Source organism: Cynoglossus semilaevis, chromosome 12, assembly GCF_000523025.1.
Source record: "Cynoglossus semilaevis isolate Cse_v1.0 chromosome 12, Cse_v1.0, whole genome shotgun sequence".
Taxonomy (NCBI): domain Eukaryota; kingdom Metazoa; phylum Chordata; class Actinopteri; order Pleuronectiformes; family Cynoglossidae; genus Cynoglossus; species Cynoglossus semilaevis.
In genome coordinates, this window is record NC_024318.1 from 7,867,609 (window position 1) to 7,884,768 (window position 17,160).

General features: G+C 38.5%; 1 protein-coding gene across 14 annotated transcripts in view; it reads left to right on the forward strand.

Moving 5' to 3' along the window:
* Positions 1–17,160, forward strand: part of LOC103387282 (neurexin-1a) — a 285,061-nt gene that overhangs the window by 130,669 nt on the left and 137,232 nt on the right. For 13 of the 14 annotated variants that reach the window (XM_025060588.1, XM_025060596.1, XM_025060592.1 and 10 more), the window contains one exon: positions 15,830–16,131. In XM_025060588.1, the coding sequence (XP_024916356.1) occupies positions 15,830–16,131 (302 nt within the window). Of the gene's footprint in view, positions 1–14,244; positions 14,330–15,829; positions 16,132–17,160 lie in introns of all 14 variants that reach the window. The other variant, XM_025060597.1, reaches the window with a different exon arrangement.

Here is a 17,160-nt window from a genome sequence, read left to right on the forward strand (position 1 = left end):
AAAGTGTTTTTTTTTATTTAATATTAATCATGAATTCAACAATGCTGTGAGAGTGTTTATGTCTACGTACGTGTCAACCAGCTGGCCCTTCAATATCTCTTCAACCCCCAAGAGGTTTTTAGTCCGTTGTCTTTGATTGCCTTGTTGGAAAAATGTGTCAGCTAAGCATCCCAGGGAGATGCTCCGGAAGACACTGTGTATCAACCTGGACTCTAACTTTGCATGGCTGATGTTGCTGAAAGCCATTGGTATCCTCGCCGAGCACCAGCTGTTGAACTGACCAACTTTTGTCCCATTTCAGTTAATGTCCTGTGGAAATGTTTCCACCAGGCCCACTCAGAGGTAACAGGACTGTTGGATATACAGTTCAGAATCCGACATGAATCTGCTAAAAGCTCTTTAAATTATCTGTGTGGCTGCTCGTGTTGCTCTGCTGTCACTGCCTATTCAAAGTGTCTCGTGTCGGTTAATTAGATTAGATGTGAGGAGGTTTGTAGTCAGTAGGCGGTTCTCTGCAGCTCGTCCCTAATTCTCCTCTGGAGTTGGCAACAATACATCGCAAACTCCCTGCTTTTGTGTGAAAATGAATCACGATAATGGGAACAGTAGATCCAGGCTGTCAACTCTGGTGCCATATTTACAGCTTAAGAGCCATTAGACATTGGTGATGTGTCAGTCCTGTCTGACAGGCTGCAGCCCGGGGGTCACAGGAGGGGGACAGTCTTAGCTTCCTGAAACGATCTGACAGAGCTCAGAACTTCAGCGGGTGACTTATTGCCTCCAGCTTTATACCCCTCGGCTCCCTAAATTTGTTGAAGCTGCTATTTCAATCTCCCTAAGCGATGTGGTAATTGAGGGCAGGCGTTGTGGATTGCCTCTCTAACAACACAGCGTTGTTGGTGGTATGGGTCGTTTTTCGATGGGAAGTCATGCCCTTCATCATTCCTGAGTGCCAACCCATTATGCCCTTATGTGATTACTGCTACTTCTGTTTGTCTGTGGCTCCTGGGGACAGACACTTGTCGAGATTTGAATTGTTTGTCATTGTGTTGTGTGACTCCTCTAATCTGCCGTGAACACTTGCAGATGCCCATGGAACCAAGTGTGAAATTCCAAATGACTTTGGAATTCACGTTTACAAAAAGTGCATTTTTGTCAGACCAGAAATACCAGACCATAATCTACATAGATATTTGGTTCTTCTGGTTCTTCAGATGCCATACCACATCAGATACCTGCTAATCAATCTATAGATTCTAGCTGCACAGCTTTGTGAACTGCAGTAATGGGAACAGGATCCAGAGTTAAGGGGGTTTCTTCATTGATGAGTTCCTTTAGTGTGTGCAATTTACTTTTTTTTTTCAGAAAATAGTTCAGTCTACAGTACACATTTTCTATATACAATCAGAGATTGGATCTACTTGCAAGGAAAAAAATATTTTATTTTACTTATTTAAAAAATCCCTATAATCAATAAGCACAAAAATCTGAGATGGAAATGCCATCTTGCAATGGAAATGTACCAAGATTGTAACGCAGCTAATCTGCATACAGTACACATTTTCTATATACAATCAGAGATTGGATCTACTTGCAAGGAAAAAAATATTTTATTTTACTTATTTAAAAAAAATCCCTATAATCAATAAGCACAAAAATCTGAGATGGAAATGCACCAAGATTGTAACGCAGCTAATCTGCAGGACACGCCACACTGAGGGGCTTACTGACAGTTAGAGCCAGTAAATAACTAGCTGTATTGATTGGCTGCACCTGTATCTCATCCATCTCTGACAAGGTTGTATTGAGAAGCTATCGATTACTTCAACATACATCACTCACATATTGTTGGTAAAAAAAAAAAAAAAACTGTTCAGGCAGGTGGACAAAAAACAACATATTTATCTCTGTGCCAAGTAATTCACATGATGTCCTATGTGTTTGTTTATTCTTTTCTCAGCCTTGTTCACTTTTGTCCTCCTTTTGCCCCAGACAGATGGAGCAGTACTTTAAACTAGAAGCAGTCTGGAATAACAGTCCAGTGCAACAGTATCGGCCAGTATCCAGAGGTTAATGTTCTGTGCCTAGGAACATCATGTTAATGCCAACTGAGGTTTAACTTCTCTAGTTCATTAGCCTCCCTGCCCCACAGCACAGGGACAGTACAGAGTAACAGTGAGTAAACAATGAAAGGGGGCATCGGCTGAACATAACAAGATGTTTCAGCCTCAACTTTGTCTTCATGTAGTTTAGAAATTGGACAATGTCCGAGGTCGTAATGTTAGGAGGCGACTTTCGAGTCTGGTTCTAAGTGGCGATGTGCCGAGCATCAAACAACACTGCTGTCCAAAGAACACATGCTTGTTTTTTAATTAAAAGCAAGTCAGGGACTTTAAAGGCAGCTCTGCTGCAGACCCCCAAATGTCTGCAAATTGAAATTCTGTCAAATGATCTTTTTATTTATATTTTTTAATCCATCCATCGATCCATTTTTAAAAGATGTAACTCCACTGTATATGTTGGATTGTAGGATTTAAACTAATGTATACAGTATAACTATTTAGATCATATAATTAACATAGTTAATAAATAAAATAATGCCAATCTGGACATATACAATAACAACACTCCATCCCATGATAGGTTGATATTACTAAATATTTATTGTCAGTACATTCCACCCCTTTCATTGAGTCTCTACTTATTTAATGATACAAAGGCTCACATTTAATAGCTCACATAATAGCATTAGCACATTACTGTTGCCCAATTTAAAAAGGGGACTCACAAACTTAGTTGGTAAACTTTGTCAGGGTAAATAACCGTTCGCATCCCTGGTGATATTGTGATGTACCATGCAGATAACCCTAATGAGCGGCACCAAGTGCCCAAAGCCATCTCATAATGAAATTTGCTCAGGGCGGAACAGACCAGAGAGCCTTGGCAAAACATTGGGACATATGGTGGAAACAGACGTGATTGCCATGACAGGTGGCTCGATGCTGCAGATAGGTAAAAAGGCTCATTCACCCAGGGCTATGGCCCCGATAGACAGTGTTTGTAAAAGCCTTCCACAGAAGTCGTTTCTGCTCGGTTTTAGTGTTCAACCAGACGGCTGACTTACCTGAAGTTCGTCTGTGTCCCCAAAGCATTTAGGCAACCTGAAATATACATTAATCATTTTCTGTTCCACTTTGATGACTCAGCAGGATAAATATACCGTGTAACAATTTTCCATGATGCACAAGGACCACACTGGCTTCGTTTTGTAAAGAGAATTAGGCTTAGCACAGTTAAAATAGGACATAAATAATGATGATCCTTTCTCTTTTTGTTTCATATGTTTAGCTTAAAGAGGTGCCACAATACAGGAGCTGTTATTAGAGCTATTTAGTCATCAGTTTAGCACCACATGGTGCTTTTTTTTGAAGAGAATGTTTTCAGGGATTTGCTCTGAGAGTCTAAAGAGAACATTTGTGAAAGGAATCAGCAGCAACACAGAAACATAAATGAACATAATTTTCTTACATTTGACATTTAACTCTGTAAGCATGACATACAATGTATACACACGTGTGTGTATGGCATACAGTATACTTTTTGGTATGTAATTGAACTTCTTGAGTCACAGAAAGGACAGTGGTAAACATGTAATGTTGATTCTGATGACTCAGATTTTGCAGATAACTCCTTCTATTTTTAACTATGATAATTAAAACCCAAGACAATTTTTTGCAAAGCTTGCCAGATGTGTAAATGTTTTGGGCCCAAACAGTGGAGGGGGAGATTGCTTTTTCCTCAAAACAAAAAGCTCACAGGTTCTCTACCATGATCCTTGGTCTTCTTGTATGTTTTTTCCCCATGTGTTTGTGCTGAGTGCATGTCAACAAATGTGCAGGATTAGGGTTCAGGGCCACTCTAAAATTACCATAGGTGTGAATGATAGTGTGACTGGTTGTTTGTCACCTCATCTGATCCTGTCATGGACTTGTGAACAGTCCAGATTGTACTCCACCCTCCTCCACTGACTGCTGGGATTGACACCAGCTCCACCCTTGATGATGTCTTTTGCCTACAGCCAACAAAGAAGTTTCCACTATATGTACACCCTAAGAATGCACCGTAGACAGCTGTAAAGCTTCAAAACTTAAACTTGTGTCAGCCTTTATACAAACATATTCACCCATGCAGCATTTTTGATGTTTTCTGAAGAACCATTAAAGAACACTTTTATACCTCTGAGCCTGGCAGTAGCGATTACTTATTTTTTAGAATTTTATTATTTTCAACAGGGACAATTGATGTTCCATTATAACAACCTGCCACTGTAAAATTATAGAAAAATACAAAATGCTATACTATCCCATGGTATATATACTATACAGTATACTACTATACTGTCCCATGACATCTCACTTCTCAGTATGTGTGATTTTATTTATAGTGACATGTTGCTGTTTTACAAGTTGTTCTCAGTAGCAGCTGCCTCAGGGTCTTTGTGAAGGTCACTGTATGATATACTGTCACTGACAGTAGGCCAAAGAATTACACAATCAACTGTTCCCATTGTTATTGCCCCCCCCCCCCCCACTGCCATTCACATTTGTTATTGGCTGTTCAACCTTGCATTCACTGGCATCAAATCTTTTATTTTCTTAATGTTACAACGCCAGAGAACTTCCCATTGAGATTTTGTTGGTCTGTATATAATAACAAGTAATGGTTTCTGATAATGTATTGAAGGTTTTTTATTCCTGTTCTATAAAGTGCTACCATAATCAATAGAGAATGTTATTAGCGCAATGGGACCATTTGGATGGTCCCATTGGATGGTCCATCCCATTGGATGGACCATTTGGGACCATTAGGCGTGTTTACAAAATGAAAAGAAAAACCATCCTCAAAGAAAGCATCAACCAGAGAATATTTATTTATTATTTAATTTATTTAATTTAACATAAAGCAAATCAATCCTCACAATTAAACTCAAAGTAGGTTTTATTCACAAACATGAGCAGTGGTGCTGCTTGCAAAATATTCAATAACTGCTTTTTTCTTTGCTTGTACTGTTTTAATTTTATCTTTATTCTTGAAAAAATATATAATTAGGTTTTGTAATATGTTTTAAATGTCATGACACTAACCTTGCATACATCTTTCTTTGCCTGATGTAATGATTGACAGTTAGCAGAAAAAACCTTCGCTGTTTTCAATGTTTTTATTTGTGCAGTTCAGTTGTTTTTCCCGGGTTTTTTTCTGCGTTTACCTGTCACAGGCATTTATTCCTCTGACATCATGGCAGCTGCAGCTTTCAGCAAAATGCAAAACACAAAGGCTGTGCAGAATCAAGCTACAGGGCACATCTATTTGTCACCATTTTGAAGGCAGGGGGAGCAAAATGCAGGATCATCTTTTTTCCCCATCTTTTTTGTTCCTATTTTCACTCCTGATAGAGGCTGATCTTTATCAAGCTCCTTTTGCCTTGACTCCTGTCACTGTAACTGGCTACCCTCTCCTTCATCACTCAGGCCTATTGACAGCAGAGTGGCAGCTGGACAACCCATTATGAAATGACCTTGGTGTAGAGTCAGCGAGGCCATTGTGCCGCTGAACAGTGACACCCCAAAGTGAGTAATTTTCTACATGGGTCAGCATCTTTTCAGACAGACAGTCTCCTCCTGTTGATAAAGGTTTTGCTGCTGGGAATAACTAAGGCTGGAATAAGCAGAAAATGTGGCCGTTGAGTCTAATTTTTGCTGATTTGTTTAAGTGCACCACAGAATATATGACTTTTCTGAAAGGTTGGCAATTATCTCTTGCTTTTGTGTTTCAATATTAACTTTAATCTTTTCAGTTGTATTTATAACCCTGCAGACAGTTATAAAACCTCAAAGGTGTCTTCACTGGTATAGAACATAATAACAATCACCAATCTCCTCTCAGCTCATTTCCATTGATAATTTCGATTAGTAAAAACACTTTGGTGTCTAGTTCTCTACTGCTGAGGATGTTGAAACCCAATCTCATACCTCAGAGCTTCATATGAGACACAAATAGAAATAGATCTGTTTACTAGAAATCCTTCTTCACACTAGTGATGCTGGTATAACAATATACTAGAATAAATTCCAGTGGAATAGACTATTTAGCAATATATGTTTGTGCGCTTTAAAGGATCATCAAGAACTTGATTGATTGATGATAAATTAATGTATTTGTATGTTTTAAATGTACAGCATGTAGCTTCTCCCCCTCTCATGTAGGGCTTGCTATCATGAAATACAAGTGTCTAAATAAGGTAAATGGGATGGTAAAATATTTTTTGAATTAAAGCTTAGCTCAACCATCTTGCTTCATTTCTTGGTGTAATAGTGATTGATGACTAGTTTAAAGAGGAATCTGGAAAATTACAAGATTGGGTTTTCTTCTCTCCAACCCTGTCCATCTGACCCTTTTAAACCAGAAGCAGCCTGGAATTGCAGTCTGGTATCGCAGTGTTAACCAGAATGCAAGGGTTAATGTTCTTTGCCTAAAAACTTCATGTTGAAGTTCACTCAAATTTAACTTCTCTCCAATTCATGGGCCTTTCTGCATGAGGGCATGAAGTAAAGCACAGAAAAGGAGTGAGCCAACAACATGAGGTGCAAAATCAACTGCATTGCTTTTTCTGTTCAGACTTTAGCTCACATTGCGAGGCTAAATATTTGTGTGAAATGTGCACATGAGCATGAAAAAACCGTGCTTTGATAACCTTTCTAATGTCTAATAATGTCATCTGCACATCAATAAAGCTGGAGGGTCAGAATTAGAAGACAACTACAACTTTGTTGTAGTTTAGTTAACTTTGTTGACACAGTACAACTGTGTCAACCTGAAACACACTGGCTATGTAATTAGCACATGAATAATTTCTGGCAATGACGTGGCCCACCCCCCTACCAACACTAGCCCCCCTTTGCTCTTGAACCGTACCATGGTGTGTACATTGTATGCCTTGACATCTGCCGAATGCCAGCCCTTTAACAGTCAGAGTCTGCTTGGCCTGTTCTGATCATCAAAAGTCGACAGTACATCCTCACCCTGCTGGCAACCTTCACAAGGTTACACCCAAATTGAAGAGCTTGTTAAGATGCATATGGCAAAGATTTATCACTGCTCACATTCCAAATATGGATCATTCAGACAGAACATTACAATCAGATGTTACTGAACACCTGTTCGTGCAGTTCATAGGCATTTGATTGTAAATCATATAATCATCTGATATTTATGTATCAATGCTGACAGAATAATTACATCCCCGTAGAAGTCATTATACATAAAGTCTCCTGATGTTTACATGTTAATATTAGGGCTGTCAAACGATTAAAATTCTAAACTGTGATTAATCACAGTGTAGCTGTGGATTAATTGTGATTAATCTTAATTAACCAGGACAAATCATCATTCCTAAATATGACTTTGTCATTCTGTATAGGCCTTAACAAACATTATTTTTAAAAATAATTTCATAAATGAAATACCACAGTTAAGGTGTTTATTTTGAGAGCCTTTGTTAATTTATATATTTCATGTCAGTGATTCCCAACCACAGTGCCGTGGCATACAAATGTGCCATGAGAGATTATCAGGTGTGCCGTGGAAAAGAACAATCAAATTCCTTTCCACTAAGTGGCAGTAGATGACTATATATATTTTTTTTCAATTCCTGCGAGTATATCAGTGTTGTGTTCAAATAAACCGGCCCAGGAGTGGGTGAATTGTAAATTAAAACTAGAAGATCTTAATATTGCATGACATACATACTGTACATACATTTTGTGACACTACTGTCTAGTGGTGTGCACTGTCTTAAGTATCTCTAGTCCAAGCGGATATACTGTATGTAGACATTTTGCCTATATTTGATGAATATATTGATCCTCTCACTTCCCCAGGGATTTTATATAATCTACTGCATTTACTCTGCAGAAATGGATTTGTCTTTGCAGATTAGTATTCAGCACATTACCCTTTCTCTTTACTATAATGCTGTTGTGATTTTGTAATGTGCCGAAAGATAAAAGAGAGCTTTGCAGCTGAAAATATGCCAGTCATTACCGGTGTTCATATGGTGATTGTTTGCCAGGGACGATTCACACGTGTATTTGCCTATCTGAGTTTGTGTTTCCTCTTACTTGCCTTTGAAGACTCTGTATTTAGTTGTGCCATGTTTGATTTCTGCTGCTTCTAAATATGGGAGTGCTGTCTGAGCTCAGACAGTTTTCAACACTTCCTCACCAAAAGTACTGTAGCTTCTGCATATCCCTGAAGAGATGGACTATCTTGTCTTATGTCAGCACCATTAAGTCCTCAGAATGCTGTTTTTTTTCTGAGTTATTTGTTAAATTCACCCCACAGAAATGTGCTTGTTGGTGAAAGACTGCACCAAAAAATCTAGCTTAATGGCCCAGCTGCCAGCTATAAATGTCGGCCCATTTTTATCTTAGAAATATATATGAGCCCAAGTATTTCAACAACAAAACAGCAAAAGATCTATAGTAAATTTATTTTGGTGCAAACTTCTGTAATGGAGGTATCAATAGTCATAATGACGAGGCTTATTCTGCATATTTTTGGCGTAATTAAAATCAAATTATTTAAAAGCGTCAGTGTTTTATTACTAGTGATTAGATGTCGTGGCAAAGGATCAGTTTGCACCAGATTAATCCTTCTTTGGCAGCCAGACAAATGATACATGTGAGGCTGCACATCAGGCCTTGCTTTGTAATGAGGCAATTACAGGAGTCAGCATCACCATTGAAAACCTTGCCAGTTGATAAGTCAGAGGTGAGCAAAACAAATTGTTTGGTGCTGTTGTCTGTGTCTGCCATTGAATGAAAGTTTGTTTCCATGCATTCGTGCACACAGGTGTTTTGTTGTTGATACCATTCACAACGGACGTGCATGATATGGGTTTGTGTCCCTTGGGGGGTGGACTGCGAGGGAAGCCTGCCTGTGCACTTTATTTTGTTATTACCGATCAGAGTAAGCAGACATGGACTGTGAGAGATGCTGCACGCTGAAATTACAGCCTGGCTCTGTTGTTGTTGCAAAATTTCACCTAGTAAGTTTTCCTTAACGACCATTTACCCTTATTTTTTCAAGTTTTCCTTAACGACCATTTACCCTTAAATTACACTTTGCTTTTGGTTTAAGTTAGCATCTGCTTGCCTCATGCTCTCTTTCTAATACCAGATGGATCATCATATCACACTTTAATGGAAGGGGATGCTGATAAGGATAGTTGCTATAAATACCAGGATGAAGCTTTGACCTTCACTCCAGCTTTGTGCCAGCAGTTGCTGTAAACACAGCTTTCTCCTCTGTAATGAACACTCTACCGAGAGGCTTTGACTCTGCTCTTCTCCGTGGAGATTCTCAGCTGCAATTTGTTTATCATTATAGCTTTAAACTGAAACATTTGCATAATTCATAGAAATAAACAAAGTGAGAAGGATGTTTGTAAACAGCATGACACATTTAGAAACTGGAACCCATTTTAATGTGATCATTGCTTGCGCTTTTGTTTTGTTGAACATGTATATTGTTATGTAAGTCAGTAAGTCATCAGCATATAGATGCATGTCAGTCATAAAAAAACACCATTATATTCATTAACCTTTTGTTGTTACTGTCACTGTGATTATTATTAATATACTGGAGACTTTGTATCTTACACAGAGTGGATGCACAACATAGTCTGGTAAAAAATAAAACAAAATGTAGAGAAGAGTGACATTTATTCCTCTTTTTACAGAGTTGTGTTAAAGTCAAAGAAAATGTCTTTCCTTTCATTCCCCTTTCCAGCTGATGAGCAGGGCACTGTCAGGGATGATAATGGCAGTAACCACACAGAGAAATTGGATTTTTAAAAAAAAACAAAACAAATGTGACTTTGTAAAAGCCACAGAGGAGCAGTCACATTCTGTGCTGCAATATGACATTTGTGATGTCAATATACCTATGAATTATGTCCATGATTTTAGTAGAGAACAGCTTTATTTGACAAGGTTAACATTGATTTATTTGTCTCCTTGTTGCCAAATTACCAAAAACTGTTCTTTTTGCTGTAAGGCAGGAGCACTAGCCAGTCTTACATAGGTCTTATTCTTTAAAATTTAAGTAATGATTTTTTTTTAGATTTTACTTCTAGATAAACATGAAAGTACACACCAAATGTAAAATGTTGTCTAGAACCAATCAGTATAGTGTTCTAATTATAGCAAGAACAACAAACACAGTTGTGAGAACTCTGAAGAATCTGAGTGACACAGTGGAAGGAGGCTCTCTGGTACACAGCAGGAGATCCCTCGTACTGTGACTCAAAATGACAGTGCACCTTGAACCACCACATGGTGGTTTCTGACAATGCATAGCTAATGCGTCAACTCATAGCATCTCCATTTGCTTAATGCATGGTTGCATTCCACTGAGCTGAATGAGACATAATCTCTCTCTCTAACTATGGCTGTACTGTAATCACAGTCGGCAACAAAAGTATTCTCACAGTTTTATTTTTTTTTTGCAAATAACTCAGAGAACAAGCTGTAATGTGAAATAGAAACCCTCCTGAATGTTCTGATAATCATCAAATAATGTAGGTAATTGAAAGGGAAAACTCTAAAACTTGTATTTTCAATTAGTCTTTAATATGTGTCCAAACTCTTAACTTCTCCATCATTTTTGATAACCCTCTCATCAAACATGGAGGCACAAGGAGATAAAGTGCAGCAGATGATCCAGGCCCACACCAAGAGAATTTACATCTCATTTGGAAGCAGCTCTCGTCACGGACCAAATGTAGCACACTTTTTCTGTTTTCCATCAGACTGAACACACAACGTCTGTTAATGCGATTAATATAAGCTTATTTTAAGTGCATCAGGTGCTGTGGAGCGCTGAGACATCCCAACCCGAAACTGTTTGTCCTCTGTGCAATCAGTGCATGGAGAGAGTTCTCCTAAAATGAACAAACCAATGAAAGAAATCTGCCTCCTACCAATATGCTACACACAGCACACTTATATTGGAAACTACACAGTAGAATGACAGACACTTCACAACTTTTAACACATCAAATGTAAATAAATGAGTTAATGGAGGCATTGTGGAGGATTTTTGTTGCGTTGAAAATAAGAGTGCTTGTGCTGTGTTATCATCAGTGGAGTTGAGGCTACAGGCAGCTGCATGTCGGCTAACTAGGAGGAGGCCGTGGTTATGGATCCCATTGTGATGAGTGGGAGCAACGTTGAATTGAATGAGAGACAGTGAGTGTGTAATCCTATTTTTGGAGGACAAGGGTGATGTGCTCATGGGAGTGGGTGTGTGTACTTTAAACAGACGAGCAGTGTGGATGGTGTGTTAAACAGGGTTCTGTTGTATTAGTCATGTAGGGATAAGATGCATGCATGGTCTAAACAGCGGAGGAAAGGAGTAATATATGGAGGTGAGCAATATTTGTTTAGGTGGAGAAAAGCTCTTAGGAATTGGTGTTATGTTCAAACGAAGGGTTAGTGCCAGGAATATTTATGTAGCGTGTGGGAAGGAAGTCAGAGTGGAGTTCATAGAAAAGAAGAAAATATGGACAGAAGGGTGGTGAACCCAGGACAAATGGATTTATATTTCAGATTAATCCTTGTCAGGTTGAAGTTTGTTTGTTTGTTTGGAACAATGGTTTTATTTCAGCGAGGCAGTTTGTGAGGAAGAAGCAGGGAGTGGCTGGGATTGATTTAGTGGAAGATATAGATCCTGGAGTTCTCAGTGAAGCAGAGAGAGCGGAAACAGTTGTGGTGTATGATTTTACCAAGAGGGAATTGTTGATGATGGGGACGAGAGACTGATGCACTAACCATGCCCCCCCCCCCCCCCCCCCCTTTTTTTTGTTCAACGTTAGCTTGTTAGCTGTGAATTGAACAGAACACACACACTGGTGCCAGGGAGGTTAGTGTCATGTGTGTCACACTGGTGCCAGGGAGGTTAGTGTCAGTGAAATCTGCGACAGAGATACAGTGATGTAAAGAGTTTTGTGCTACAGTCTCACTTAATGACGGTGACTGTCATAAAGCAGACAGTACTGTTGGAGACGGCAATGTAATGATTGTCTATTTTAGTACTGCCCATAAAACCCTTAACTACCTCTTTTTTTAAAAGCCCTTCAGGTGCTATAATGACTGCACCGTGTGTAGCAGCATGTTCTTCATGTGATGTACAGTGGACTTAATCCAAGCATCATCCAATAGGATAGGGGCAGTGGCACCATTGTCAGCAAATGTCTTCAACAGTGTCTAGAATTTTACTAAAAGCCACTGATGTTACAGTAATATGCCAAATCCTCACAACTGTGTTTACTAACCTCTTAAATCTGTCACCTCGTCCTGTTGTTTCTATGCAACAGAACTGAACAATGGCAGGATTGACAACAAAGTCACCTTGACCATGTTTTTATTTTTTTATCAGTCCTGTTTTCACTGACCTGCCACCTCTATTTAAGTGATGGCGTCATGATTAGCTGTTGACAAGCAGCGTGATTCTCTGTGTGCATGCTAATTAAAAAAAAAAAAACAGTCATAGAGAAACAGATGCCAGATTAGTGTCGGAGCAAATTGACTGATGAGAAGCCTCCCTGTCGCCGGGTCACCTGCTGGCTCTGTTGTACTGATGACATGCTCCCACTCATAACCCCACTGTGCGCCAAAAATAATTGAGTGAGTTACTTCCACAGCTACCATTAACAAAGGGTTAAATTATACCACAAGATGTCTCTTCTACCTTTTTTTGTGTGCTTTTTATATTCACATTCAGGATTTCACCTTGTCAACTACAACAACCTCGACACTAATTTGATTGGTGCTGTATGTAATTGTATTATTTCCATCAATATGGGCCATATGGTCGACACCGCGGTCACAAATGTAATGCCACAGCACAGATTGAGGGTCTTGAATGGCAAAGTACAATTACATGCTTTTGATTAAGGATTAATTATTATATTGCACATAATATAATGCAAAAGTTGTTTTTAAAATGTGCATTTTTCACCATTACGTTGAAAAACTCAATTCACATTCCACTATGAATCTCAATGGGAATATACCTAATAAAATTATAATTATTAAAAAAAATCTGACACTGTATGTGGAGGGAGATATAAACCATCATCATCTTAAGGTCTACAAATCAGTATAAATAATTCTAACATTAGTCAGTAGTTTTAGAATAGTCATCTGGTAGTGGTTACCATAATCTAACCAGTAGTACAAAGCAGTAAATATACATTTGAATTAAGAAATTTACATCAACTAAGACACAAGTGCTAATATTATATATACAGTATAGTACACATCCATGTATTGTAAAATAATACAGTACTAATGTACAGCATTAATATGTATATACACAAGTATCAAATATATATTTATTCAGAAACCTTGTAGTTCTAAGGTCTAACCCTGCAGACTGTACAGTTTTGTGTACAGCAGAAAGTAACACACTGTCGACAATTGAGTAAATGAATTGTTGTTCAGTCCTGGTTTTAAAACTGCCACTGGGCAGATCTCCAACAGTTGTAAATATCTTACAATGCCCCCTCCGTTCAACACAATTCTTTGTTCATTGGCTTGGGGAATTAACTGTGAAGTGCAGACGTGTGGATGTGTGGAGAGAACGATGCGAACGACCCTGAAGTATTAGCTCTATTTGTTATGTGGTCACTGAGCTCATGGAGCGTGGATGGTTGGGTTTTGTGAAGAGGGGAGAGGTCTCTCATTTTCACTGATAGAGGGCTCAGACATTGAAGAGGAGACCAAAGCTTGGTGAAATCCAGTCAACTTCAATTACAGCCCCTTGTAGTTTTCCCGGGGGTGCACTATAGTGCCTTTAAGAGGAAATCAATGAGGTGACAAATTGTTGTGGACAGCAGCCTCTTTTATTTGTAATGCTGCTGTATCCTGGACCGGGTGCTATTAGAAGTGTGTCTATCCTGGTGTGTGTCAGTGTGGGCTTGGCAAGCACATATCACCGTGTTGTACTTCCCAATTATGATAATGAAAAGCTTTAGACCATTTGTGTTTGAATGCTGTGTTTTGTGTGTTCAGCTTTAATGGCTTGTTATCTGTGTTAAGCTGTTTTGTAAATGCGTTCTAATGATGGCTCACATGCGTCAAACGCTCTGACAGCCCCACGCTGCTGCTTTTCTAATTTCAGAATAAAAGTATTTGGAGTGATTCTCAAGGTTATTTGGAGTTTGTCTCTGTCATTCCCTCTGACGTCACACAGCTGATGAGCGCAAGTATGTACGCAAACATATGTTGCTGATTTGTTTTTAACACATCTAGCCAACCTGCTTTCTGCTCAAACACATGTATTCTGGGAAACTGCATAAATACTGATGAAAGAAGTACTACAGTTTGAAGACACAGTATCCATCTGCACTACACTTATTCTTATGGTGATTGCTATTCTGTACTACATGTCATTGTGCAGAGAATGTTCATTGAAAATAAATATTAATATATCATATTACATTATATCATATATGGTATTAAGAAAAACTCCTATGATCAAACTTGTGCTGCGTAACATATGTAAAAAGGTATCATAATCATACGTGAAGTGGAATGGAATCATAATAATAATCTCTAAAAATGTAAAAACTAACATTTCTAGAAGGTTGTCTTTGTCGTCTTGAGCATTTCCCCTTTTTTATTTTACCCTGGCAAAATAAACAATTATTCAAAAGAATATTGAAAAGAGATGGAGGCTCTGGTTGCAAAAGTGTTTCTACTTAAATAAATGATATCTAAAGAATTTCCTGGTTTAATTTTTTTTCCCATTTTTCTTGGACTTTTTTTTGCTTTGTCTCATATTTGCAATATTTTTGATGCTCCGAAAAAGCCACTTTAGTCAGAGTACATTACATCCATCTAACAGTATCGCACCTCACAGACCAATGACCTCTGAGGCATTTTATCAGCAAAGTAGTTGAAATACCCCATATCACAGTCTGTGCTGCTGTAGTCCGTATTCAGTGGAAGCCTTATATTGTTTGCTTTTGCTCGGTCATCATTTCCTCCTGGCTGTAGGCATCAATCTTTGTCGCTGACCAATACATAGTGTGGACTTGTGCTACCTCAAAACTGCGGTTCCTTTCTATGCACTGGAGATGTGTAAAATATTGCTTATATTGTTGTTAACGTTTCTATATTTAAAAAAAAGCAACATGAATATATGAATGTTTTTAATTTCCAACTATTTAATTGAAAAGTAAGACCAGGCTAATACTGTATATGCTAGTATAATTTCTCTCTACCAGTGCAGGGTGTTATGCATATGAAGTATAATATGTTCATGTCTGTGGTTTCTTTGCATGTTCCTGCATTTCCTCATTCAAGTAGTTGTTATTTTTATGTCTCAATCATCAATCACACACACAATAAATTCAAACAACATACTTAAAAAAGAAAAAAAGTAGTAAATGCATACAGCAGAAATTCTGCATGTAGTAGCTACAGTAAGTAGATGTTCACTCAGTAGGATATGGACACAGGCTCATGTTCACTTATCTTGTGCATATAGAGGTGAGGGAGGTACTGCATCTAAATCAGATGGAGTCAACACATTGCATTTTCTGAAAGTGGTCTCACATTCACTTTGCGGCAGCTTTTGCCACGTCTGCCAAAACTTTCTCTAATTTTCGTTTGTACATTCTGTGGCCTTTTAGAATTTTTTTTAAGCTTTAAAAGGGTCAAGGTATAATACAGCTTTTTTCTTTCTTTTTGTGTGTCTGCAGGAAAAGAAGAATATGTGGCAACCTTCAAAGGATCTGAGTTCTTCTGCTATGACTTGTCCTTGCACCCCATTCAGAGCAGCAGCGATGAAATCACATTGTCATTCAAAACCTTGCAGAGGAATGGACTGATGCTGCACACGGGCAAATCAGCTGACTACGTCAACCTGGCGCTGAAAAACGGGGCTGTCTCTCTCGTCATTAATTTGGGGTCTGGAGCCTTTGAAGCTCTTGTGGAGCCAGTCAATGGGAAATTTAATGACAATGATTGGCATGATGTCAAAGTAACACGGAATCTACGTCAGGTAACAGTACAAAGGATGATGCCGAGGCTCGGTTAATCAGTCGAAAAAAGCACATTTAAATCATTGCCATCATCCGTTTTCAGGGACTGTAAATAGTTCGCTAAATTCAATCAAAATGGTTTTGGTGGAGACAAAATAGTACCGCAAATGAACAGGGACATTAAGACATCTCCACGGTGTCGATCAATAGAGATGTACAATTCTTTCTAAACCATATTGATATCTGCTGCTAACAATGGTGTTGTAATACCTAATAATTCATTTTTTCTATAAAAAATAGTGTCATTAATAATGATGTTTTGTTAATGTTGACCTATGGTTCAGATATAGGTTTACTTCGTTAGCCATGTCATTAACCCGCGTGCTAGCCGCTGATGCTTTGCAATCACACAGTACAACTACATAATATTGTCAGTCTACAATATATTTCTTAACAAATAGTTTATAAGCCTCAGATAATATTGTGCTTTCTTAATATAAAGTATAAAATTCCAATTTAATTACATTTAGTATTTACCATAAATTGAACAAGAAGCTCATTGCTTCATGCCATTAACTTTGTGCTGTATTGTACAGATGCTTTATTATATACATTCATTGCCCTGGGAGCTAAGAGAATTCCTCTAGCCAGATCTATTGGCATTAATAAGCTCTTTTACATGGCCCTGAGGACCGACCTCTGTATGAATGACTGCCAAGAGAGCAGGCAGCGACAGTCTGACTGGGTCAAACAGCATGCGGTTTCTCATTGCATTCGGCAGCTTGTGCCACTTACATTTGTCAATATCAGATGATAGTCCCTCCTAGCCATCCTTCTGATTGTGAGCCATCTACCCCTGGCAATACTGCTTACATTCAGGGAAACAGACGAGGTATTGACACAACTGCCTTGTGCCCTAATATCCACCAAAGCAGAGGAATGAGATGCTATAAAAGGGAGGTGTAAATTAGAGCTGTTGTCCAGAATCAAACATTTCGGCCTGTAGTAGAATATTTTATTTGAGGTTATAGAATGTAAGAGAGGGCAGT